Source organism: Rana temporaria, unplaced genomic scaffold (assembly GCF_905171775.1).
Source record: "Rana temporaria unplaced genomic scaffold, aRanTem1.1, whole genome shotgun sequence".
Taxonomy (NCBI): domain Eukaryota; kingdom Metazoa; phylum Chordata; class Amphibia; order Anura; family Ranidae; genus Rana; species Rana temporaria.
The window spans coordinates 12,157-36,882 of NW_024404726.1; the positions used below are offsets into that span (position 1 = coordinate 12,157).

The 24,726-nt window shown below is 53.6% G+C and overlaps 1 protein-coding gene across 1 annotated transcript; it reads right to left on the minus strand.

Annotated features, from left to right (window-relative positions):
* Positions 1-2,675: 2,675 nt before the first annotated feature.
* LOC120923256 (transmembrane protein 69-like) lies at positions 2,676-23,272 on the minus strand. The gene is made up of 3 exons (XM_040334926.1): positions 23,174-23,272; positions 11,915-11,970; positions 2,676-3,578 (listed from the first exon to the last, which is right to left on the minus strand). Exons 2-3 carry the CDS (start codon positions 11,957-11,959, stop codon positions 2,847-2,849), a joined length of 777 nt encoding a protein of 258 aa, XP_040190860.1. The 5' UTR covers positions 11,960-11,970; positions 23,174-23,272; the 3' UTR covers positions 2,676-2,846.
* Positions 23,273-24,726: the final 1,454 nt, after the last annotated feature.

Consider the following 24,726-nt stretch of genomic DNA (forward strand, 5'->3'; position numbering starts at 1 on the left):
TTACTCCAGAATGTTATGAAGAGTGATCAGACGCATTGCAATTAGTTGCAAAGTTCCTCTTTGCCATGAAAATTAACTTAATCCCATAAAAAAAAATCTGCATTTGTGAAGAAGGCTTCAGGGTGCCCAAGAAAGTCCAGCAAGCGCCAGGACCCTCTCCTAAAGAGGATTCAGCTGCGGGATCGGAGTGCCACCAGTACAGAGCTTGCTCAGGAATGGCAGCAGGCAGGGGTGAGCGCGTCGGCACGCACAGTGAGGCGAAGACTTTTGGAAGATGGCCTGGTGTCAAGAAGGGCAGCATAGAAGCCACTTCTCTCCAAAAAAAAGATCAGGGACAGATTGATCTTCTGCAGAAAATATGGTGAATGGACTGCTGAGGACTGGGGGGGCAAAGTCATATTCTCCGATGAAGCCTCTTTCCGATTGTTTGGGGCATCATGAAAAAGGCTTGTCCGGAGAAGAAAAGGTGACGCTACCATCAGTCCTGTGTCATGCCAACAGTAAAGCATTCATGTGTGGGGGGGAGTGGGGGGCTCACTCACAATTTGCCATGAATAAAGAATGGGACCAAAACCCCCTCCAACAGCAACTTCTTCCAACAATCCAACAACAGATGGGGGTGAAGAACAATGCATTTTCCAGCACGATGGAGCACCGTGCCATAAGGCAAAAGTGAGAACTAAGTGGCTCGGGGACCAAAACGTTGACATTTGGGACATTTTGCTATCAGTCAGGAATTGGTCCAGAAGTTGATGGAGAGCATGCCGGGGAGAATTGCAGAGTCATGCCGGGGAGAATTGCAGAGTCATGCCGGGGAGAATTGCAGAGTCATGCCGGGGAGAATTGCAGAGTCATGCCGGGGAGAATTGCAGAGTCATGCCGGGGAGAATTGCAGAGTCATGCCGGGGAGAATTGCAGAGTCATGCCGGGGAGAATTGCAGTCATGCCGGGGAGAATTGCAGAGGTCCTGAAAAAGAAGGGCCAACACTGCAAATACTGACTCTTTGCATAAATGTCATGTAATTGTCGATAAAAGCCTCTGAAACGTATGAAGTGCGTGGAATTCTATTTCACTACATCACAGAAACAACTGAAACAAAGACCTAAAAGCAGTTTAGCAGCAAACTTTGTGAAAACAAATATTTGTTTCATTCTCAAAACTTTTGGCCACAACTGTAGGTACAGAGAGGGGAGAGAGGAACCGGCGGAGCGATCACGTGGTAAACGGGCGCTATCTGCGGCCATTTACTGTGATGCGCCGGGTCCTCCTGTGTGCGCGCCTCAGGAGTGCGATTCTAGGAGGACGTCCTCCCAGAGTTAACGAACCGCCCTGTAGACGTCTTTTGCCGATGGGCGGGTCATTAAGTGGTTAATACAGGGTTTGACAAATTTGCTTGGAATCTAGGAGCCAGCTAAAACGGTTAGGAGCCAGAAAACGCGCCCCGTCCCGACGAGCTTGCGCGCAGAAGCGAACATATACGTGAGCAGCGCCCGCATATGTAAACGGTGGTCAAACCACACATGCGAGGTATCGCCGCGATTGGTAGAGCGAGAGCAATAATTCTAGCCCTAGACCTCCTCTGTAACTCAAAACATGCAACCTGTAGATTTTTTTAAACGTCGCCTATGGAGATTTTAAAGGGTAAAGTTTGTCGGCATTCCACGAGCGGACGCAATTTTGAAGCGTGACATGTTGGGTATCAATTTACTCGGCGTAACATTATCTTTCATAGTATTAAAAAAAATGGGGATAATTTTACTGTTGTCTTATTTTTTAATTAAAAAAAGTGTAATTTTTTCCCCAAAAAGTGCGCTGCGCAAATACAGCGTGACAGAAAGTATTGCAACGATTGCCATTTTATTCTCTAGGCTGTTAGGATAAAAAATATAGAATAATGTTTGGGGGTTCTAATTAGAGGGAAGAAGATGGCAGTGAAAATAGTGAAAAATGGCATTAGAATTGCTATTTAACTTGTAATACCAACGGCCACCACCAGATGGCGCCAGCTCACAGAGCCACCCCCAGCTTCACAAAAAAAAAAAAAAAAAAATTTTTTTTTTGCCTACCTTCCAAGCCAAGTCGCCATGACACTATTTCTAGTCGCCATGGCGACTGGGATTTGTCGAGCCCTGGGTTAATAGACCCCGATCTCTCAGCAAAGAGTACCTGCCATGGCCTATTGCTATCACTGGATTTCTATATTCTCTGTGAGAACAATAAAAGTGATAGAAAACAAATAAAAAAATAAAAAGCCCCTCCCCCAATACTCACTCACAAAGGTCATGTATGCGTTATTCCCGCCTGCGTGCAGACAGCGATCGCCTGATCACAGGCGGGAATCAGATCTCCTCTGTACATCCGATGTGGTGACCTGTGAAGGGATTTTAAGCCTTGCCTATGGATAGTACTTGCCGTAGTTTGTCGCCTTTATATTACAACAAACTGCGTGTTATATTGTGTTTTTGTGCATTAAAATTCATAAAAGTGTATTTTTTTCCCAAGATACAGTGTGACATAAAACATTGCAACACCCACCATTTTATTCTGTAGGGCCTCTGCTTTACAAAATATATAATGTTTGGGGGTTCCAAATAATTTACATAGAAAAGGCCTGATCTTCCATTGGCTAAGAGCCTCTTTGCTGGGTAGAGATCTGAGATAGAAGCAGCACAAGTAACGGTTCAGATACATTTTTATTCCAATGTCAGGTAGAAGATCGGAGGAGGAAACCAACATGTTTCGCCCATCGCCGCCCACTTCATCAGGGCCAAGATAAGAATGTCTATGGGGTAGAGCAGTCTCGGGCACAGGACTCGGCAGCAGTTGGTTTGGTGGCTTTTGAGCGTCACCACGGTGTCCTCAGCAGCTTTTTCGGTGCTTTTTGGTTGCCTGTCGTTACTTCAGGATAACGACCCGAACATCCCAGCGCGGCGATCAAGGAAGCCAAAACGATGGACGTCAACAGAATTCTCAACCATTTATACCAGAGGGGGGCTATGGGGGACAAGTCCATGTCTCTAATCCCAAAAATGTCAACAGCCAAAGATATGGCAAAGCCCATTCCCACCCCCAAGGTGGCGGCCCTAAAATCCGCCATCAGCAGCAAGCTGTTGAACGCCATGTACGGGAACACCGCGCCTGTCACCAGGTTGATCCAGCTGGGTCTGGCGGGGCTGTTATCTGGGAGGGTATAACCCCAGCGAACCCCCCCGAGGAAGGACAGGATGCAGGCCCCATACAGCACCTGTACCAAGGCCAACTCCGGGAGGTAAGCCTGCATAACGCACATGGTGATTGGCACCGCCATGAAGGGCGTGGCTCCGAGGACCCCCAGAATAAACGCCGGCTTCGGGATCTTCTTTATTTCCTGCCAGTGACGCTTTGCTGTGGGAATGAGGATGCCTTCCTCCACCTCCCTCTTTCTCTTCTGCCATTGGCTGGATGTGTGGAGGTGGAGCCTTGATGCAGAAAGGGGGACCATGGGGGCGGGCCTAAAGATTGGAGGTCTTTGGTGAAGCCCGACGGCTGCTGGAGAGAATAACCAGCGTCTGCAAAGCGGGGAGGAGTCCTTCAATAACTGCAAGAGAAACAGAGATTTCCTCCAATCAGAAACAGGAAGTCAGGAGACACAAACACTAATAATTCTAACCCCCCCCCCCCCGGTGCCCAACTTGTGCCCCCCCCCCCGGTGCCCAACTTGTGCCCCCCCCCCGGTGCCCAACTTGTGCCCCCCTGCAAAGCGGGGAGGAGTCCTTCAATAACTGCAAGAGAAACAGAGATTTCCTCCAATCAGAAACAGGAAGTCAGGAGACACAAACACTAATCATTCTACCCCCCCCCCCCCCGGTGCCCAACTTGTGCCCCCCCCCCCGGTGCCCAACTTGTGCCCCCCTGCAAAGCGGGGCGGAGTCCTTCAATAACTGCAAGAGAAACAGAGATTTCCTCCAATCAGAAACAGGAAGTCAGGAGAATTCTCCCCAATAGGGACACAAACACTAATCATTCTACCCCCCCCCCCGGTGCCCAACTTGTGCCCCCCCCCCCGGTGCCCAACTTGTGCCCCCCCCCCGGTGCCCAACTTGTGCCCCCCTGCAAAGCGGGGAGGAGTCCTTCAATAACTGCAAGAGAAACAGAGATTTCCTCCAATCAGAAACAGGAAGTCAGGAGACACAAACACTAATCATTCTACCCCCCCCCCCCCCCCGGTGCCCAACTTGTGCCCCCCCCCCCGGTGCCCAACTTGTGCCCCCCTGCAAAGCGGGGCGGAGTCCTTCAATAACTGCAAGAGAAACAGAGATTTCCTCCAATCAGAAACAGGAAGTCAGGAGAATTCTCCCCAATAGGGACACAAACACTAATCATTCTACCCCCCCCCCGGTGCCCAACTTGTGCCCCCCCCCCCGGTGCTCAACTTGTGCCCCCCCCCGGTGCTCAACTTGTGCCCCCCCCCCCGGTGCTCAACTTGTGCCCCCCCCCCCAGTGCCCAACTTGTGCCCCCCCCGGTGCTCAACTTGTGCCCCCCCAGTGCCCAACTTGTGCCCCCCCCGGTGCTCAACTTGTGCCCCCCCCCCCGGTGCCCAACTTGTGCCCCCCCCCCCGGTGCCCAACTTGTGCCTCTGTGGCCCCTCCCGGCTGTGTTCTGGTGCTTACCTAGAACATTCAGTTTAAATTAGCGAAATACATTTCAGATTCATCAGAACTAAAGATGTGCAGAGTAGAAAAGCCAGTCCCCTGCCAGCATGCTGCAGAGTGACACCTTGTGGAAGCAGCGGCCTCTCTGCCCATGCCTCCTGCTGAGTCAGAGCTCTCCAATCAGCAGGGAGCATGGCTCAAAGGCGGTGTGATGGACCTTTGCAGAGGGACCGCTGCTTACACACAGAGAGCAAGGATCCCACTCAGATCATCTCTTGTATCATGTCTGCAGTCTCTGATCATCTCCTGTACTATGTCTGCAGTCTCTGATCATCTCCTGTACTATGTCTGCAGTCTCTGATCATCTCCTATATCATGTCTGCAGTCTCTGATCATCTCCTGTATTATGTCTGCAGTCTCTGATCATCTCCTGTATCATGTCTGCAGTCTCTGATCATCTCCTGTATTATGTCTGCAGTCTCTGTTCATCTCCTGTACTATGTCTGCAGTCTCTGACCATCTCCTGTATTATGTCTGCAGTCTCTGATCATCTCCTGTACCATGTCTGCAGTCTCTGATCATCTCCTGTACTATGTCTGCAGTCTCTGATCACCTCCTGTACTATGTCTGCAGTCTCTGATCATCTCCTGTACCATGTCTGCAGTCTCTGATCATCTCATGTATTATGTCTGCAGTCTCTGTTCATCTCCTGTACTATGTCTGCAGTCTCTGATCATCTCCTGTACTATGTCTGCAGTCTCTGATCATCTCCTGTATCATGTCTGCAGTCTCTGATCATCTCCTGTATCATGTCTGCAGTCTCTGATCATCTCCTGTATCATGTCTGCAGTCTCTGATCATCTCCTGTATTATGTCTGCAGTCTCTGATCATCTCCTGTACTATGTCTGCAGTCTCTGATCATCTCCTGTATCATGTCTGCAGTCTCTGATCATCTCCTGTATCATGTCTGCAGTCTCTGATCATCTCCTGTACTATGTCTGCAGTCTCTGACCATCTCCTGTATCATGTCTGCAGTCTCTGATCATCTCCTGTACCATGTCTGCAGTCTCTGACCATCTCCTGTATTATGTCTGCAGTCTCTGATCATCTCCTGTACCATGTCTGCAGTCTCTGACCATCTCCTGTACCATGTCTGCAGTCTCTGATCATCTCCTGTACCATGTCTGCAGTCTCTGACCATCTCCTGTACTATGTCTGCAGTCTCTGATCATCTCCTGTATTATGTCTGCAGTCTCTGATCACCTCCTGTACTATGTCTGCAGTCTCTGATCATCTCCTGTATTATGTCTGCAGTCTCTGATCATCTCCTGTACTATGTCTGCAGTCTCTGATCATCTCCTGTATTATGTCTGCAGTCTCTGATCATCTCCTGTACCATGTCTGCAGTCTCTGATCATCTCCTGTACTATGTCTGCAGTCTCTGATCACCTCCTGTACTATGTCTGCAGTCTCTGATCATCTCCTGTACCATGTCTGCAGTCTCTGATCATCTCCTGTACTATGTCTGCAGTCTCTGATCATCTCCTGTACTATGTCTGCAGTCTCTGATCATCTCCTGTACTATGTCTGCAGTCTCTGATCATCTCCTGTATTATGTCTGCAGTCTCTGATCATCTCCTGTACTATGTCTGCAGTCTCTGATCATCTCCTGTACTATGTCTGCAGTCTCTGATCATCTCCTATATCATGTCTGCAGTCTCTGATCATCTCCTGTATTATGTCTGCAGTCTCTGATCATCTCCTGTATCATGTCTGCAGTCTCTGATCATCTCCTGTATTATGTCTGCAGTCTCTGTTCATCTCCTGTACTATGTCTGCAGTCTCTGACCATCTCCTGTATTATGTCTGCAGTCTCTGATCATCTCCTGTACCATGTCTGCAGTCTCTGATCATCTCCTGTACTATGTCTGCAGTCTCTGATCACCTCCTGTACTATGTCTGCAGTCTCTGATCATCTCCTGTACCATGTCTGCAGTCTCTGATCATCTCATGTATTATGTCTGCAGTCTCTGTTCATCTCCTGTACTATGTCTGCAGTCTCTGATCATCTCCTGTACTATGTCTGCAGTCTCTGATCATCTCCTGTATCATGTCTGCAGTCTCTGATCATCTCCTGTATCATGTCTGCAGTCTCTGATCATCTCCTGTATCATGTCTGCAGTCTCTGATCATCTCCTGTATTATGTCTGCAGTCTCTGATCATCTCCTGTACTATGTCTGCAGTCTCTGATCATCTCCTGTATCATGTCTGCAGTCTCTGATCATCTCCTGTATCATGTCTGCAGTCTCTGATCATCTCCTGTACTATGTCTGCAGTCTCTGACCATCTCCTGTATCATGTCTGCAGTCTCTGATCATCTCCTGTACCATGTCTGCAGTCTCTGACCATCTCCTGTATTATGTCTGCAGTCTCTGATCATCTCCTGTACCATGTCTGCAGTCTCTGACCATCTCCTGTACCATGTCTGCAGTCTCTGATCATCTCCTGTACCATGTCTGCAGTCTCTGACCATCTCCTGTACTATGTCTGCAGTCTCTGATCATCTCCTGTATTATGTCTGCAGTCTCTGATCACCTCCTGTACTATGTCTGCAGTCTCTGATCATCTCCTGTATTATGTCTGCAGTCTCTGATCATCTCCTGTACTATGTCTGCAGTCTCTGATCATCTCCTGTATTATGTCTGCAGTCTCTGATCATCTCCTGTACCATGTCTGCAGTCTCTGATCATCTCCTGTACTATGTCTGCAGTCTCTGATCACCTCCTGTACTATGTCTGCAGTCTCTGATCATCTCCTGTACCATGTCTGCAGTCTCTGATCATCTCCTGTACTATGTCTGCAGTCTCTGATCATCTCCTGTACTATGTCTGCAGTCTCTGATCATCTCCTGTACTATGTCTGCAGTCTCTGATCATCTCCTGTATTATGTCTGCAGTCTCTGATCATCTCCTGTATTATGTCTGCAGTCTCTGATCATCTCCTGTACTATGTCTGCAGTCTCTGATCATCTCCTGTACTATGTCTGCAGTCTCTGATCATCTCCTGTACTATGTCTGCAGTCTCTGATCATCTCCTGTACTATGTCTGCAGTCTCTGATCATCTCCTGTATTATGTCTGCAGTCTCTGACCATCTCCTGTACTATGTCTGCAGTCTCTGATCATCTCCTGTACTATGTCTGCAGTCTCTGATCATCTCCTGTATCATGTCTGCAGTCTCTGATCATCTCCTGTCTGCAGTCTCTGATCATCTCCTGTATCATGTCTGCAGTCTCTGATCATCTCCTGTATCATGTCTGCAGTCTCTGATCGTCTCCTGTATTATGTCTGCAGTCTCTGATCATCTCCTGTACTATGTCTGCAGTCTCTGATCATCTCCTGTATCATGTCTGCAGTCTCTGATCATCTCCTGTATCATGTCTGCAGTCTCTGATCATCTCCTGTATCATGTCTGCAGTCTCTGATCATCTCCTGTATCATGTCTGCAGTCTCTGATCATCTCCTGTATCATGTCTGCAGTCTCTGACCATCTCCTGTATCATGTCTGCAGTCTCTGATCATCTCCTGTATTATGTCTGCAGTCTCTGACCATCTCCTGTATTATGTCTGCAGTCTCTGATCATCTCCTGTACCATGTCTGCAGTCTCTGACCATCTCCTGTACTATGTCTGCAGTCTCTGATCATCTCCTGTACCATGTCTGCAGTCTCTGACCATCTCCTGTACTATGTCTGCAGTCTCTGATCATCTCCTGTCTGCAGTCTCTGATCATCTCCTGTATCATGTCTGCAGTCTCTGATCATCTCCTGTATCATGTCTGCAGTCTCTGATCGTCTCCTGTATTATGTCTGCAGTCTCTGATCATCTCCTGTACTATGTCTGCAGTCTCTGATCATCTCCTGTATCATGTCTGCAGTCTCTGATCATCTCCTGTATCATGTCTGCAGTCTCTGATCATCTCCTGTATCATGTCTGCAGTCTCTGATCATCTCCTGTATCATGTCTGCAGTCTCTGATCATCTCCTGTATCATGTCTGCAGTCTCTGACCATCTCCTGTATCATGTCTGCAGTCTCTGATCATCTCCTGTATTATGTCTGCAGTCTCTGATCATCTCCTGTACCATGTCTGCAGTCTCTGACCATCTCCTGTACCATGTCTGCAGTCTCTGATCATCTCCTGTATCATGTCTGCAGTCTCTGATCATCTCCTGTACTATGTCTGCAGTCTCTGATCATCTCCTGTACTATGTCTGCAGTCTCTGATCATCTCCTGTATTATGTCTGCAGTCTCTGACCATCTCCTGTATTATGTCTGCAGTCTCTGATCATCTCCTGTACCATGTCTGCAGTCTCTGATCATCTCCTGTACTATGTCTGCAGTCTCTGATCATCTCCTGTACTATGTCCGCAGTCTCTGATCATCTCCTGTACTATGTCCGCAGTCTCTGATCATCTCCTGTACTATGTCCGCAGTCTCTGATCATCTCCTGTACTATGTCTGCAGTCTCTGACCATCTCCTGTACTATGTCTGCAGTCTCTGATCACCTCCTGTACTATGTCTGCAGTCTCTGATCATCTCCTGTACCATGTCTGCAGTCTCTGATCATCTCCTGTACTATGTCTGCAGTCTCTGATCATCTCCTGTACTATGTCTGCAGTCTCTGATCATCTCCTGTATTATGTCTGCAGTCTCTGATCATCTCCTGTATTATGTCTGCAGTCTCTGATCATCTCCTGTACTATGTCTGCAGTCTCTGACCATCTCCTGTATTATGTCTGCAGTCTCTGACCGTCTCCTGTACTATGTCTGCAGTCTCTGATCATCTCCTGTATTATGTCTGCAGTCTCTGATCATCTCCTGTCTGCAGTCTCTGATCATCTCCTGTACTATGTCTGCAGTCTCTGATCATCTCCTGTATTATGTCTGCAGTCTCTGATCATCTCCTGTATCATGTCTGCAGTCTCTGATCATCTCCTGTCTGCAGTCTCTGATCGTCTCCTGTATTATGTCTGCAGTCTCTGATCATCTCCTGTACTATGTCTGCAGTCTCTGATCATCTCCTGTATCATGTCTGCAGTCTCTGACCATCTCCTGTACTATGTCTGCAGTCTCTGATCATCTCCTGTATCATGTCTGCAGTCTCTGATCATCTCCTGTATCATGTCTGCAGTCTCTGATCATCTCCTGTACTATGTCTGCAGTCTCTGACCATCTCCTGTATCATGTCTGCAGTCTCTGATCATCTCCTGTACTATGTCTTCAGTCTCTGATCATCTCCTGTACTATGTCTGCAGTCTCTGACCATCTCCTGTATTATGTCTGCAGTCTCTGACCATCTCCTGTACTATGTCTGCAGTCTCTGATCATCTCCTGTATTATGTCTGCAGTCTCTGATCACCTCCTGTACTATGTCTGCAGTCTCTGATCATCTCCTGTACCATGTCTGCAGTCTCTGATCATCTCCTGTATCATGTCTGCAGTCTCTGATCATCTCCTGTATTATGTCTGCAGTCTCTGATCATCTCCTGTACTATGTCTGCAGTCTCTGATCATCTCCTGTACTATGTCTGCAGTCTCTGATCATCTCCTGTACTATGTCTGCAGTCTCTGATCATCTCCTGTACTATGTCTGCAGTCTCTGATCATCTCCTGTACTATGTCTGCAGTCTCTGATCATCTCCTGTGCGATGTCTGCAGTCTCTGATCATCTCCTGTATCATGTCTGCAGTCTCTGATCATCTCCTGTACCATGTCTGCAGTCTCTGATCATCTCCTGTACTATGTCTGCAGTCTCTGATCATCTCCTGTACTATGTCTGCAGTCTCTGATCATCTCCTGTACTATGTCTGCAGTCTCTGATCATCTCCTGTACTATGTCTGCAGTCTCTGATCATCTCCTGTATTATGTCTGCAGTCTCTGATCATCTCCTGTACTATGTCTGCAGTCTCTGATCATCTCCTGTATCATGTCTGCAGTCTCTGATCATCTCCTGTATCATGTCTGCAGTCTCTGATCATCTCCTGTACTATGTCTGCAGTCTCTGATCATCTCCTGTATCATGTCTGCAGTCTCTGATCATCTCCTGTACCATGTCTGCAGTCTCTGATCATCTCCTGTACTATGTCTGCAGTCTCTAATCATCTCCTGTATTATGTCTGCAGTCTCTGACCATCTCCTGTACTATGTCTGCAGTCTCTGACCATCTCCTGTATTATGTCTGCAGTCTCTGATCATCTCCTGTATCATGTCTGCAGTCTCTGATCATCTCCTGTATCATGTCTGCAGTCTCTGATCATCTCCTGTACTATGTCTGCAGTCTCTGATCATCTCCTGTACTATGTCTGCAGTCTCTGATCATCTCCTGTATTATGTCTGCAGTCTCTGATCATCTCCTGTACTATGTCTGCAGTCTCTGATCATCTCCTGTATCATGTCTGCAGTCTCTGATCATCTCCTGTACTATGTCTGCAGTCTCTGATCATCTCCTGTACTATGTCTGCAGTCTCTGATCATCTCCTGTATTATGTCTGCAGTCTCTGATCATCTCCTGTATTATGTCTGCAGTCTCTGATCATCTCCTGTATTATGTCTGCAGTCTCTGATCATCTCCTGTACTATGTCTGCAGTCTCTGACCATCTCCTGTATTATGTCTGCAGTCTCTGATCATCTCCTGTACTATGTCTGCAGTCTCTGATCATCTCCTGTACTATGTCTGCAGTCTCTGATCATCTCCTGTATTATGTCTGCAGTCTCTGACCATCTCCTGTATCATGTCTGCAGTCTCTGATCATTTCCTGTAATATGTCTGCAGTCTCTGACCATCTCCTGTATTATGTCCGCAGTCTCTGATCATCTCCTGTACTATGTCTGCAGTCTCTGATCATCTCCTGTATCATGTCTGCAGTCTCTGACCATCTCCTGTACTATGTCTGCAGTCTCTGACCATCTCCTGTATTATGTCTGCAGTCTCTGATCATCTCCTGTATCATGTCTGCAGTCTCTGATCATCTCCTGTACTATGTCTGCAGTCTCTGATCATCTCCTGTACTATGTCTGCAGTCTCTGACCATCTCCTGTATCATGTCTGCAGTCTCTGATCATCTCCTGTACTATGTCTGCAGTCTCTGACCATCTCCTGTATTATGTCTGCAGTCTCTGATCATCTCCTGTATCATGTCTGCAGTCTCTGATCATCTCCTGTACTATGTCTGCAGTCTCTGATCATCTCCTGTACTATGTCTGCAGTCTCCACTTACCCGCATGGCCAGGGGCAGAGTCCCTCCTCGCAGAAACAACAGCATCTCAGCAAAACCTGCAAACAAAACTTTATTAAACACACAAACGAACAATCACAGCTTCCTAGGTAAGCACATGTGTAGGTATGGAATGAATTGGGTTCAGTGACAGCTTTGTATTTGGTCCGGAGTCTCTAAGGTGTCATGGTGCTCCCGAGCGTCCCTCCCACATAGAGGCGTGCATAGTATGGGGTCCGGAGTCTCTAAGGTGTCATGGTGCTCCCGAGCGTCCCTCCCACATAGAGGCGTGCATAGTACGGGGTCCGGAGTCTCTAAGGTGTCATGGTGCTCCCGAGCGTCCCTCCCACATAGAGGCGTGCATAGTACGGGGTCCGGAGTCTCTAAGGTGTCATGGTGCTCCCGAGCGTCCCTCCCACATAGAGGCGTGCATAGTACGGGGTCCGGAGTCTCTAAGGTGTCATGGTGCTCCCGAGCGTCCTTCCCACCTCCTGACCCACATAGAGGCGTGCATAGTACGGGGTCCGGAGTCTCTAAGGTGTCATGGTGCTCCCGAGCGTCCTTCCCATCTCCTGACCCACATAGAGGCGTGCATAGTACGGGGTCCGGAGTCTCTAAGGTGTCATGGTGCTCCCGAGCGTCCCTCCCACCTCCTGACCCACATAGAGGCGTGCATAGTACGGGGTCCGGAGTCTCTAAGGTGTCATGGTGCTCCCGAGCATCCCTCCCACATAGAGGCGTGCATAGTACGGGGTCCGGAGTCTCTAAGGTGTCATGGTGCTCCCGAGCGTCCCTCCCACCTCCTGACCCACATAGAGGCGTGCATAGTACGGGGTCCGGAGTCTCTAAGGTGTCATGGTGCTCCCGAGCGTCCTTCCCACCTCCTGACCCACATAGAGGCGTGCATAGTACGGGGTCCGGAGTCTCTAAGGTGTCATGGTGCTCCCGAGCGTCCTTCCCACCTCCTGACCCACATAGAGGCGTGCATAGTACGGGGTCCGGAGTCTCTAAGGTGTCATGGTGCTCCCGAGCATCCCTCCCACCTCCTGACCCACATAGAGGCGTGCATAGTACGGGGTCCGGAGTCTCTAAGGTGTCATGGTGCTCCCGAGCATCCCTCCCACCTCCTGACCCACATAGAGGCGTGCATAGTACGGGGTCCGGAGTCTCTAAGGTGTCATGGTGCTCCCGAGCATCCCTCCCACATAGAGGCGTGCATAGTACGGGGTCCGGAGTCTCTAAGGTGTCATGGTGCTCCCGAGCATCCCTCCCACATAGAGGCGTGCATAGTACGGGGTCCGGAGTCTCTAAGGTGTCATGGTGCTCCCGAGCATCCCTCCCATCTCCTGACCCACATAGAGGCGTGCATAGTACGGGGTCCGGAGTCTCCAAGGTGTCATGGTGCTCCCGAGCATCCTTCCCACCTCCTGACCCACATAGAGGCGTGCATAGTACGGGGTCCGGAGTCTCTAAGGTGTCATGGTGCTCCCGAGCGTCCTTCTCACCTCCTGACCCACATAGAGGCGTGCATAGTACGGGGTCCGGAGTCTCTAAGGTGTCATGGTGCTCCCGAGCGTCCCTCCCACCTCCTGACCCACATAGAGGCGTGCATAGTACGGGGTCCGGAGTCTCTAAGGTGTCATGGTGCTCCCGAGCATCCCTCCCACCTCCTGACCCACATAGAGGCGTGCATAGTACGGGGTCCGGAGTCTCTAAGGTGTCATGGTGCTCCCGAGCGTCCCTCCCATCTCCTGACCCACATAGAGGCGTGCATAGTATGGGGTCCGGAGTCTAAGGTGTCATGGTGCTCCCGAGCATCCCTCCCCCCTCCTGACCCACATAGAGGCGTACATAGTACGGGGTCCGGAGTCTCTAAGGTGTCATGGTGCTCCCGAGCATCCCTCCCATCTCCTGACCCACATAGAGGCGTGCATAGTACGGGGTCCGGAGTCTCCAAGGTGTCATGGTGCTCCCGAGCGTCCCTCCCACCTCCTGACCCACATAGAGGCGTGCATAGTACGGGGTCCGGAGTCTCTAAGGTGTCATGGTGCTCCCGAGCATCCCTCCCACCTCCTGACCCACATAGAGGCGTGCATAGTACGGGGTCCGGAGTCTCTAAGGTGTCATGGTGCTCCCGAGCATCCCTCCCACCTCCTGACCCACATAGAGGCGTGCATAGTACGGGGTCCGGAGTCTCTAAGGTGTCATGGTGCTCCCGAGCGTCCCTCCCACCTCCTGACCCACATAGAGGCGTGCATAGTACGGGGTCCGGAGTCTCTAAGGTGTCATGGTGCTCCCGAGCGTCCTTCCCATCTCCTGACCCTTATAGAGGCGTGCATAGTACGGGGTCCGGAGTCTCTAAGGTGTCATGGTGCTCCCGAGCGTCCCTCCCACCTCCTGACCCACATAGAGGCGTGCATAGTACGGGGTCCGGAGTCTAAGGTGTCATGGTGCTCCCGAGCGTCCCTCCCACCTCCTGACCCACATAGAGGCGTGCATAGTACGGGGTCCGGAGTCTAAGGTGTCATGGTGCTCCCGAGCGTCCCTCCCACCTCCTGACCCACATAGAGGCGTGCATAGTACGGGGTCCGGAGTCTAAGGTGTCATGGTGCTCCCGAGCGTCCTTCCCATCTCCTGACCCACATAGAGGCGTGCATAGTACGGGGTCCGGAGTCTCTAAGGTGTCATGGTGCTCCCGAGCGTCCCTCCCACCTCCTGACCCACATAGAGGCGTGCATAGTACGGGGTCCGGAGTCTAAGGTGTCATGGTGCTCCCGAGCGTCCCTCCCACCTCCTGACCCACATAGAGGCGTGCATAGTACGGGGTCCGGAGTCTAAGGTGTCATGGTGCTCCCGAGCGTCCTTCCCATCTCCTGACCCACATAGAGGCGTGCATAGTACGGGGTCCGGAGTCTCTAAGGTGTCATGGTGCTCCCGAGCGTCCCTCCCACCTCCTGACCCACATAGAGGCGTGCATAGTACGGGGTCCGGAGTCTCTAAGGTGTCATGGTGCTCCCGAGCGTCCCTCCCACATAGAGGCGTGCATAGTACGGGGTCCGGAGTCTCTAAGGTGTCATGGTGCTCCCGAGCGTCCCTCCCACCTCCTGACCCACATAGAGGCGTGCATAGTACGGGGTCCGGAGTCTCTAAGGTGTCATGGTGCTCCCGAGCGTCCCTCCCACCTCCTGACCCACATAGAGGCGTGCATAGTACGGGGTCCGGAGTCTCTAAGGTGTCATGGTGCTCCCGAGCGTCCCTCCCACCTCCTGACCCACATACAGGCGTGCATAGTACGGGGTCCGGAGTCTCTAAGGTGTCATGGTGCTCCCGAGCGTCCTTCCCACCTCCTGACCCACATAGAGGCGTGCATAGTACAGGGTCCGGAGTCTCTAAGGTGTCATGGTGCTCCCGAGCGTCCCTCCCATCTCCTGACCCACATAGAGGCGTGCATAGTACGGGGTCCGGAGTCTCTAAGGTGTCATGGTGCTCCCGAGCGTCCTTCCCATCTCCTGACCCACATAGAGGCGTGCATAGTACGGGGTCCGGAGTCTCTAAGGTGTCATGGTGCTCCCGAGCGTCCCTCCCACCTCCTGACCCACATAGAGGCGTGCATAGTACGGGGTCCGGAGTCTCTAAGGTGTCATGGTGCTCCCGAGCATCCCTCCCATCTCCTGACCCACATAGAGGCGTGCATAGTACGGGGTCCGGAGTCTCTAAGGTGTCATGGTGCTCCCGAGCGTCCTTCCCATCTCCTGACCCACATAGAGGCGTGCATAGTACAGGGTCCGGAGTCTCTAAGGTGTCATGGTGCTCCCGAGCGTCCCTCCCACCTCCTGACCCACATAGAGGCGTGCATAGTACGGGGTCCGGAGTCTAAGGTGTCATGGTGCTCCCGAGCGTCCCTCCCACATAGAGGCGTGCATAGTACGGGGTCCGGAGTCTCTAAGGTGTCATGGTGCTCCCGAGCGTCCCTCCCACCTCCTGACCCACATAGAGGCGTGCATAGTACGGGGTCCGGAGTCTCTAAGGTGTCATGGTGCTCCCAAGCATCCCTCCCACATAGAGGCGTGCATAGTACGGGGTCCGGAGTCTCTAAGGTGTCATGGTGCTCCCGAGCGTCCTTCCCACCTCCTGACCCACATAGAGGCGTGCATAGTACGGGGTCCGGAGTCTCTAAGGTGTCATGGTGCTCCCGAGCATCCCTCCCACATAGAGGCGTGCATAGTACGGGGTCCGGAGTCTCTAAGGTGTCATGGTGCTCCCGAGCATCCCTCCCATCTCCTGACCCACATAGAGGCGTGCATAGTACGGGGTCCGGAGTCTCTAAGGTGTCATGGTGCTCCCGAGCATCCCTCCCATCTCCTGACCCACATAGAGGCGTGCATAGTACGGGGTCCGGAGTCTCTAAGGTGTCATGGTGCTCCCGAGCATCCCTCCCATCTCCTGACCCACATAGAGGCGTGCATAGTACGGGGTCCGGAGTCTCTAAGGTGTCATGGTGCTCCCAAGCATCCCTCCCACATAGAGGCGTGCATAGTACGGGGTCCGGAGTCTCTAAGGTGTCATGGTGCTCCCAAGCATCCCTCCCACATAGAGGCGTGCATAGTACGGGGTCCGGAGTCTCTAAGGTGTCATGGTGCTCCCGAGCGTCCTTCCCATCTCCTGACCCACATAGAGGCGTGCATAGTACGGGGTCCGGAGTCTCTAAGGTGTCATGGTGCTCCCGAGCGTCCCTCCCATCTCCTGACCCACATAGAGGCGTGCATAGTACGGGGTCCGGAGTCTCTAAGGTGTCATGGTGCTCCCGAGCATCCCTCACACCTCCTGACCCACATAGAGGCGTGCATAGTACGGGGTCCGGAGTCTCTAAGGTGTCATGGTGCTCCCGAGCATCCCTCCCATCTCCTGACCCACATAGAGGCGTGCATAGTACGGGGTCCGGAGTCTCTAAGGTGTCATGGTGCTCCCGAGCGTCCCTCCCATCTCCTGACCCACATAGAGGCGTGCATAGTACGGGGTCCGGAGTCTCTAAGGTGTCATGGTGCTCCCGAGCATCCCTCACACCTCCTGACCCACATAGAGGCGTGCATAGTACGGGGTCCGGAGTCTCTAAGGTGTCATGGTGCTCCCGAGCATCCTTCCCACATAGAGGCGTGCATAGTACAGGGTCCGGAGTCTCTAAGGTGTCATGGTGCTCCCGAGCGTCCTTCTCACCTCCTGACCCACATAGAGGCGTGCATAGTACGGGGTCCGGAGTCTCTAAGGTGTCATGGTGCTCCCGAGCGTCCTTCCCATCTCCTGACCCACATAGAGGCGTGCATAGTACGGGGTCCGGAGTCTCTAAGGTGTCATGGTGCTCCCGAGCATCCCTCCCACCTCCTGACCCACATAGAGGCGTGCATAGTATGGGGTCCGGAGTCTCTAAGGTGTCATGGTGCTCCCGAGCGTCCCTCCCATCTCCTGACCCACATAGAGGCGTGCATAGTACGGGGTCCGGAGTCTCTAAGGTGTCATGGTGCTCCCGAGCGTCCTTCCCACCTCCTGACCCACATAGAGGCGTGCATAGTACGGGGTCCGGAGTCTCTAAGGTGTCATGGTGCTCCCGAGCATCCCTCCCACCTCCTGACCCACATAGAGGCGTGCATAGTACGGGGTCCGGAGTCTCTAAGGTGTCATGGTGCTCCCGAGCGTCCCTCCCATCTCCTGACCCACATAGAGGCGTGCATAGTACGGGGTCCGGAGTCTCTAAGGTGTCATGGTGCTCCCGAGCGTCCCTCCCATCTCCTGACCCACATAGAGGCGTGCATAGTACGGGGTCCGGAGTCTCTAAGGTGTCATGGTGCTCCCGAGCATCCCTCCCACCTCCTGACCCACATAGAGGCGTGCATAGTACGGGGTCCGGAGACTCTAAGGTGTCATGGTGCTCCCGAGCATCCCTCCCACCTCCTGACCCACATAGAGGCGTGCATAGTACGGGGTCCGGAGTCTCTAAGGTGTCATGGTGCTCCCGAGCGTCCTTCCCACCTCCTGACTCCACATAGAGGCGTGCATAGTACGGGGTCCGGAGTCTCTAAGGTGTCATGGTGCTCCCGAGCGTCCCTCCCACCTCCTGACCCACATAGAGGCGTGCATAGTACGGGGTCCGGAGTCTCTAAGGTGTCATGGTGCTCCCGAGCGTCCTTCCCATCTCCTGACTCACATAGAGGCGTGCATAGTACGGGGTCCGGAGTCTCTAAGGTGTCATGGTGCTCCCGAGCATCCCTCCCACCTCCTGACCCACATAGAGGCGTGCATAGTACGGGGTCCGGAGTCTCTAAGGTGTCATGGTGCTCCCGAGCGTCCCTCCCACCTCCTGACCCACATAGAGGCGTGCATAGTACGGGGTCCGGAGTCTCTAAGGTGTCATGGTGCTCCCGAGCGTCCCTCCCATCTCCTGACCCACATAGAGGCGTGCATAGTACGGGGTCCGGAGTCTCTAAGGTGTCATGGTGCTCCCGAGCATCCCTCCCACCTCCTGACCCACATAGAGGCGTGCATAGTACGGGGTCCGGAGTCTCTAAGGTGTCATGGTGCTCCCGAGCATCCCTCCCACCTCCTGACCCACATAGAGGCGTGCATAGTACGGGGTCCGGAGTCTCTAAGGTGTCATGGTGCTCCCGAGCGTCCTTCCCACCTCCTGACCCACATAGAGGCGTGCATAGTACGGGGTCCGGAGTCTCTAAGGTGTCATGGTGCTCCCGAGCGTCCTTCCCACCTCCTGACCCACATAGAGGCGTGCATAGTACGGGGTCCGGAGTCTCTAAGGTGTCATGGTGCTCCCGAGCATCCCTCCCCCTCCTGACCCACATAGAGGCGTGCATAGTACGGGGTCCGGAGTCTCTAAGGTGTCATGGTGCTCCCGAGCATCCCTCCCACCTCCTGACCCACATAGAGGCGTGCATAGTACGGGGTCCGGAGTCTCTAAGGTGTCATGGTGCTCCCGAGCATCCCTCCCCCTCCTGACCCACATAGAGGCGTGCATAGTACGGGGTCCGGAGTCTCTAAGGTGTCATGGTGCTCCCGAGCATCCCTCCCACCTCCTGACCCACATAGAGGCGTGCATAGTACGGGGTCCGGAGTCTCTAAGGTGTCATGGTGCTCCCGAGCGTCCTTCCCACCTCCTGACCCACATAGAGGCGTGCATAGTACGGGGTCCGGAGTCTCTAAGGTGTCATGGTGCTCCCGAGCGTCCTTCCCATCTCCTGACCCACATAGAGGCGTGCATAGTACGGGGTCCGGAGTCTCTAAGGTGTCATGGTGCTCCCGAGCATCCCTCCCACCTCCTGACCCACATAGAGGCGTGCATAGTACGGGGTCCGGAGTCTCTAAGGTGTCATGGTGCTCCCGAGCGTCCCTCCCACATAGAGGCGTGCATAGTACGGGGTCCGGAGTCTCTAAGGTGTCATGGTGCTCCCGAGCGTCCTTCCCACCTCCTGACCCACATAGAGGCGTGCATAGTACGGGGTCCGGAGTCTCTAAGGTGTCATGGTGCTCCCGAGCGTCCTTCCCACCTCCTGACCCACATAGAGGCGTGCATAGTACGGGGTCCGGAGTCTCTAAGGTGTCATGGTGCTCCCGAGCGTCCTTCCCATCTCCTGACCCACATAGAGGCGTGCATAGTACGGGGTCCGGAGTCTCTAAGGTGTCATGGTGCTCCCGAGCGTCCCTCCCACCTCCTGACCCACATAGAGGCGTGCATAGTACGGGGTCCGGAGTCTCTAAGGTGTCATGGTGCTCCCGAGCGTCCTTCCCATCTCCTGACCCACATAGAGGCGTGCATAGTACGGGGTCCATAGTCTCTAAGGTGTCATGGTGCTCCCGAGCGTCCCTCCCACATAGAGGCGTGCATAGTACGGGGTCCGGAGTCTCTAAGGTGTCATGGTGCTCCCGAGCGTCCCTCCCACATAGAGGCGTGCATAGTACGGGTCCGGAGTCTCTAAGGTGTCATGGTGCTCCCGAGCGTCCTTCCCACCTCCTGACCCACATAGAGGCATGCATAGTACGGGGTCCGGAGTCTCTAAGGTGTCATGGTGCTCCCGAGCGTCCCTCCCACATAGAGGCGTGCATAGTACGGGGTCCGGAGTCTCTAAGGTGTCATGGTGCTCCCGAGCATCCCTCCCACCTCCTGACCCACATAGAGGCATGCATAGTACGGGGTCCGGAGTCTCTAAGGTGTCATGGTGCTCCCGAGCGTCCTTCCCACCTCCTGACCCACATAGAGGCGTGCATAGTACGGGGTCCGGAGTCTCTAAGGTGTCATGGTGCTCCCGAGCATCCCTCCCACATAGAGGCGTGCATAGTACGGGGTCCGGAGTCTCTAAGGTGTCATGGTGCTCCCGAGCATCCCTCCCACATAGAGGCGTGCATAGTACGGGGTCCGGAGTCTCTAAGGTGTCATGGTGCTCCCGAGCGTCCTTCCCACCTCCTGACCCACATAGAGGCGTGCATAGTACGGGGTCCGGAGTCTCTAAGGTGTCATGGTGCTCCCGAGCATCCCTCCCACCTCCTGACCCACATAGAGGCGTGCATAGTACGGGGTCCGGAGTCTCTAAGGTGTCATGGTGCTCCCGAGCGTCCCTCCCACCTCCTGACCCACATAGAGGCGTGCATAGTACGGGGTCCGGAGTCTCTAAGGTGTCATGGTGCTCCCGAGCATCCCTCCCATCTCCTGACCCACATAGAGGCGTGCATAGTACGGGGTCCGGAGTCTCTAAGGTGTCATGGTGCTCCCGAGCGTCCTTCCCACCTCCTGACCCACATAGAGGCGTGCATAGTACGGGGTCCGGAGTCTCTAAGGTGTCATGGTGCTCCCGAGCGTCCCTTCCCACCTCCTGACCCACATAGAGACGTGCATAGTACAGGGGTCCGGAGTCTCTAAGGTGTCATGGTGCTCCCGAGCATCCCTTCCCACCTCCTGACCCACATAGAGGCGTGCATAGTACGGGGTCCGGAGTCTCTAAGGTGTCATGGTGCTCCCGAGCGTCCTTCCCACCTCCTGACCCACATAGAGGCGTGCATAGTACGGGGTCCGGAGTCTCTAAGGTGTCATGGTGCTCCCGAGCGTCCTTCCCACCTCCTGACCCACATAGAGGCGTGCATAGTACGGGGTCCGGAGTCTCTAAGGTGTCATGGTGCTCCCGAGCGTCCTTCCCATCTCCTGACCCACATAGAGGCGTGCATAGTACGGGGTCCGGAGTCTCTAAGGTGTCATGGTGCTCCCGAGCGTCCTTCCCATCTCCTGACCCACATAGAGGCGTGCATAGTACGGGGTCCGGAGTCTCTAAGGTGTCATGGTGCTCCCGAGCATCCCTCCCATCTCCTGACCCACATAGAGGCGTGCATAGTACGGGGTCCGGAGTCTCTAAGGTGTCATGGTGCTCCCAAGCATCCTTCCCACCTCCTGACCCACATAGAGGCGTGCATAGTACGGGGTCCGGAGTCTCTAAGGTGTCATGGTGCTCCCGAGCGTCCTTCCCACCTCCTGACCCACATAGAGGCGTGCATAGTACGGGGTCCGGAGTCTCTAAGGTGTCATGGTGCTCCCGAGCGTCCTTCCCATCTCCTGACCCACATAGAGGCGTGCATAGTACAGGGTCCGGAGTCTCTAAGGTGTCATGGTGCTCCCAAGCATCCTTCCCACCTCCTGACCCACATAGAGGCGTGCATAGTACGGGGTCCGGAGTCTCTAAGGTGTCATGGTGCTCCCGAGCGTCCTTCCCACCTCCTGACCCACATAGAGGCGTGCATAGTACGGGGTCCGGAGTCTCTAAGGTGTCATGGTGCTCCCGAGCATCCTTCCCACCTCCTGACCCACATAGAGGCGTGCATAGTATGGGGTCCGGAGTCTCTAAGGTGTCATGGTGCTCCCGAGCGTCCCTCCCACCTCCTGACCCACATAGAGGCGTGCATAGTACGGGGTCCGGAGTCTCTAAGGTGTCATGGTGCTCCCGAGCGTCCCTCCCACATAGAGGCGTGCATAGTACAGGGTCCGGAGTCTCTAAGGTGTCATGGTGCTCCCGAGCGTCCTTCCCATCTCCTGACCCACATAGAGGCGTGCATAGTACGGGGTCCGGAGTCTCTAAGGTGTCATGGTGCTCCCGAGCGTCCTTCCCATCTCCTGACCCACATAGAGGCGTGCATAGTACGGGGTCCGGAGTCTCTAAGGTGTCATGGTGCTCCCGAGCGTCCTTCCCACCTCCTGACCCACATAGAGGCGTGCATAGTACGGGGTCCGGAGTCTCTAAGGTGTCATGGTGCTCCCGAGCGTCCCTCCCATCTCCTGACCCACATAGAGGCGTGCATAGTACGGGGTCCGGAGTCTCTAAGGTGTCATGGTGCTCCCGAGCGTCCTTCCCACCTCCTGACCCACATAGAGGCGTGCATAGTACGGGGTCCGGAGTCTCTAAGGTGTCATGGTGCTCCCGAGCGTCCTTCCCACCTCCTGACCCACATAGAGGCGTGCATAGTACGGGGTCCGGAGTCTCTAAGGTGTCATGGTGCTCCCGAGCGTCCCTCCCACCTCCTGACCCACATAGAGGCGTGCATAGTACAGGGTCCGGAGTCTCTAAGGTGTCATGGTGCTCCCGAGCGTCCTTCCCATCTCCTGACCCACATAGAGGCGTGCATAGTACGGGGTCCGGAGTCTCTAAGGTGTCATGGTGCTCCCGAGCATCCCTCCCATCTCCTGACCCACATAGAGGCGTGCATAGTACGGGGTCCGGAGTCTCTAAGGTGTCATGGTGCTCCCGAGCGTCCCTCCCACATAGAGGCGTGCATAGTACGGGGTCCGGAGTCTCTAAGGTGTCATGGTGCTCCCGAGCATCCCTCCCCCCTCCTGACCCACATAGAGGCGTGCATAGTATGGGGTCCGGAGTCTCTAAGGTGTCATGGTGCTCCCGAGCGTCCCTCCCACCTCCTGACCCACATAGAGGCGTGCATAGTACGGGGTCCGGAGTCTCCGCCCACAACTGTCACCTGCTGCCAGAAATGACAGTTGTCCTTTTAATAATTTTCTGAATTGATAACCCAAAACAAGTATGCAGCCAGTGAAGGTCATACATGTCTGATAGACTTGCTGGTTTGGCAGCATGCATGTTTCCCTCTGTATAGACTCCCAGCAATGAGGGGGACTACAAGTTCCAGCACACCCAGCTGACATTCTCACCCTTCCCCCCTCCCTGGCTCCGGAGTGACCCCGGTACAGCGTCTGCACAGCATGCTCACCTAGGTGTACAGACGGAGCTCAGGAACAGGAAGTGACCTAGAATCACTTCCTGTGGGCACTGAAGCCAGAAGTAGTGTGGGCAAGACTTCTCTGAGCATGCTCAGACTGATAACACTCATAGAAATATGGGAAAATCCGCACTGCCTGGCTGTCATGCTGATCCTCCTGTGTGTGCAATCACTGACCCGGAACGAGCATGCCTGTGATCTGTCTGTGGTGACAGAGCAGAAGGACGACCATGGCAGCCAGGCAAATAGCATTTTCAGTGGAGTGATGGAGACAAAGCAAGAGGCTCATACACGATCCAATCTCCTTTATATACAATATATGGATAGCAGGTCCCATACAATGTACCCGTTCCTGAGAGCGCACCCCATACAATGTACCCGTTCCTGAGAGCGCACCCCATACAATGTACCCGTTCCTGAGAGCGCACCCCATACAATGTACCCGTTCCTGAGAGCGCACCCCATACAATGTACCCGTTCCTGAGAGCGCACCCCATACAATGTACCCGTTCCTGAGAGCGCACCCCATACAAATGTACCCGTTCCTGAGAGCGCACCCCATACAATGTACCCGTTCCTGAGAGCGCACCCCATACAATGTACCCATTCCTGAGAGGGCACCCCATACAATGTAGCAGTTCCTGAGAGCGCACCCCATACAATGTACCCGTTCCTGAGAGCGCACCCCATACAATGTACCCGTTCCTGAGAGCGCACCCCATACAATGTACCCGTTCCTGAGAGCGCACCCCATACAATGTACCATTCCTGAGAGCGCACCCCCATACAATGTACCCGTTTCCTGAGAGCGCACCCCATACAATGTACCCGTTCCTGAGAGCGCACCCCATACAATGTACCCGTTCCTGAGAGCGCACCCCATACAATGTACCAGTTCCTGAGAGCGCACCCCATACAATGTACCCGTTCCTGAGAGCGCACCCCATACAATGTACCCGTTCCTGAGAGCGCACCCCATACAATGTACCCGTTCCTGAGAGCGCACCCCATACAATGTACCCGTTCCTGAGAGCGCACCCCATACAATGTACCCGTTCCTGAGAGCGCACCCCATACAATGTACCCGTTCCTGAGAGCGCACCCCATACAATGTACCCGTTCCTGAGAGCGCACCCCATACAATGTACCCGTTCCTGAGAGCGCACCCCATACAATGTACCCGTTCCTGAGAGCGCACCCCATACAATGTACCCGTTCCTGAGAGCGCACCCCATACAATGTACCCGTTCCTGAGAGCGCACCCCATACAATGTACCCGTTCCTGAGAGCGCACCCCATACAATGTACCCGTTCCTGAGAGCGCACCCCATACAATGTACCCGTTCCTGAGAGCGCACCCCATACAATGTACCCGTTCCTGAGAGCGCACCCCATACAATGTACCCGTTCCTGAGAGCGCACCCCATACAATGTACCCGTTCCTGAGAGCGCACCCCATACAATGTACCCGTTCCTGAGAGCGCACCCCATACAATGTACCCGTTCCTGAGAGCGCACCCCATACAATGTACCCGTTCCTGAGA

Bases quoted from the DNA above. Each gene is read 5' to 3' on its own strand.
- LOC120923256 (XM_040334926.1), bottom strand. From the start codon at position 11,959: ATGCTGTTGTTTCTGCGAGGAGGGACTCTGCCCCTGGCCATGCGG. The intron at 3,579-11,914 runs GTAAGTGGAGAC...TTTCTCTTGCAG, and splicing joins CTCTGCCCCTGGCCATGCGG to TTATTGAAGGACTCCTCCCC.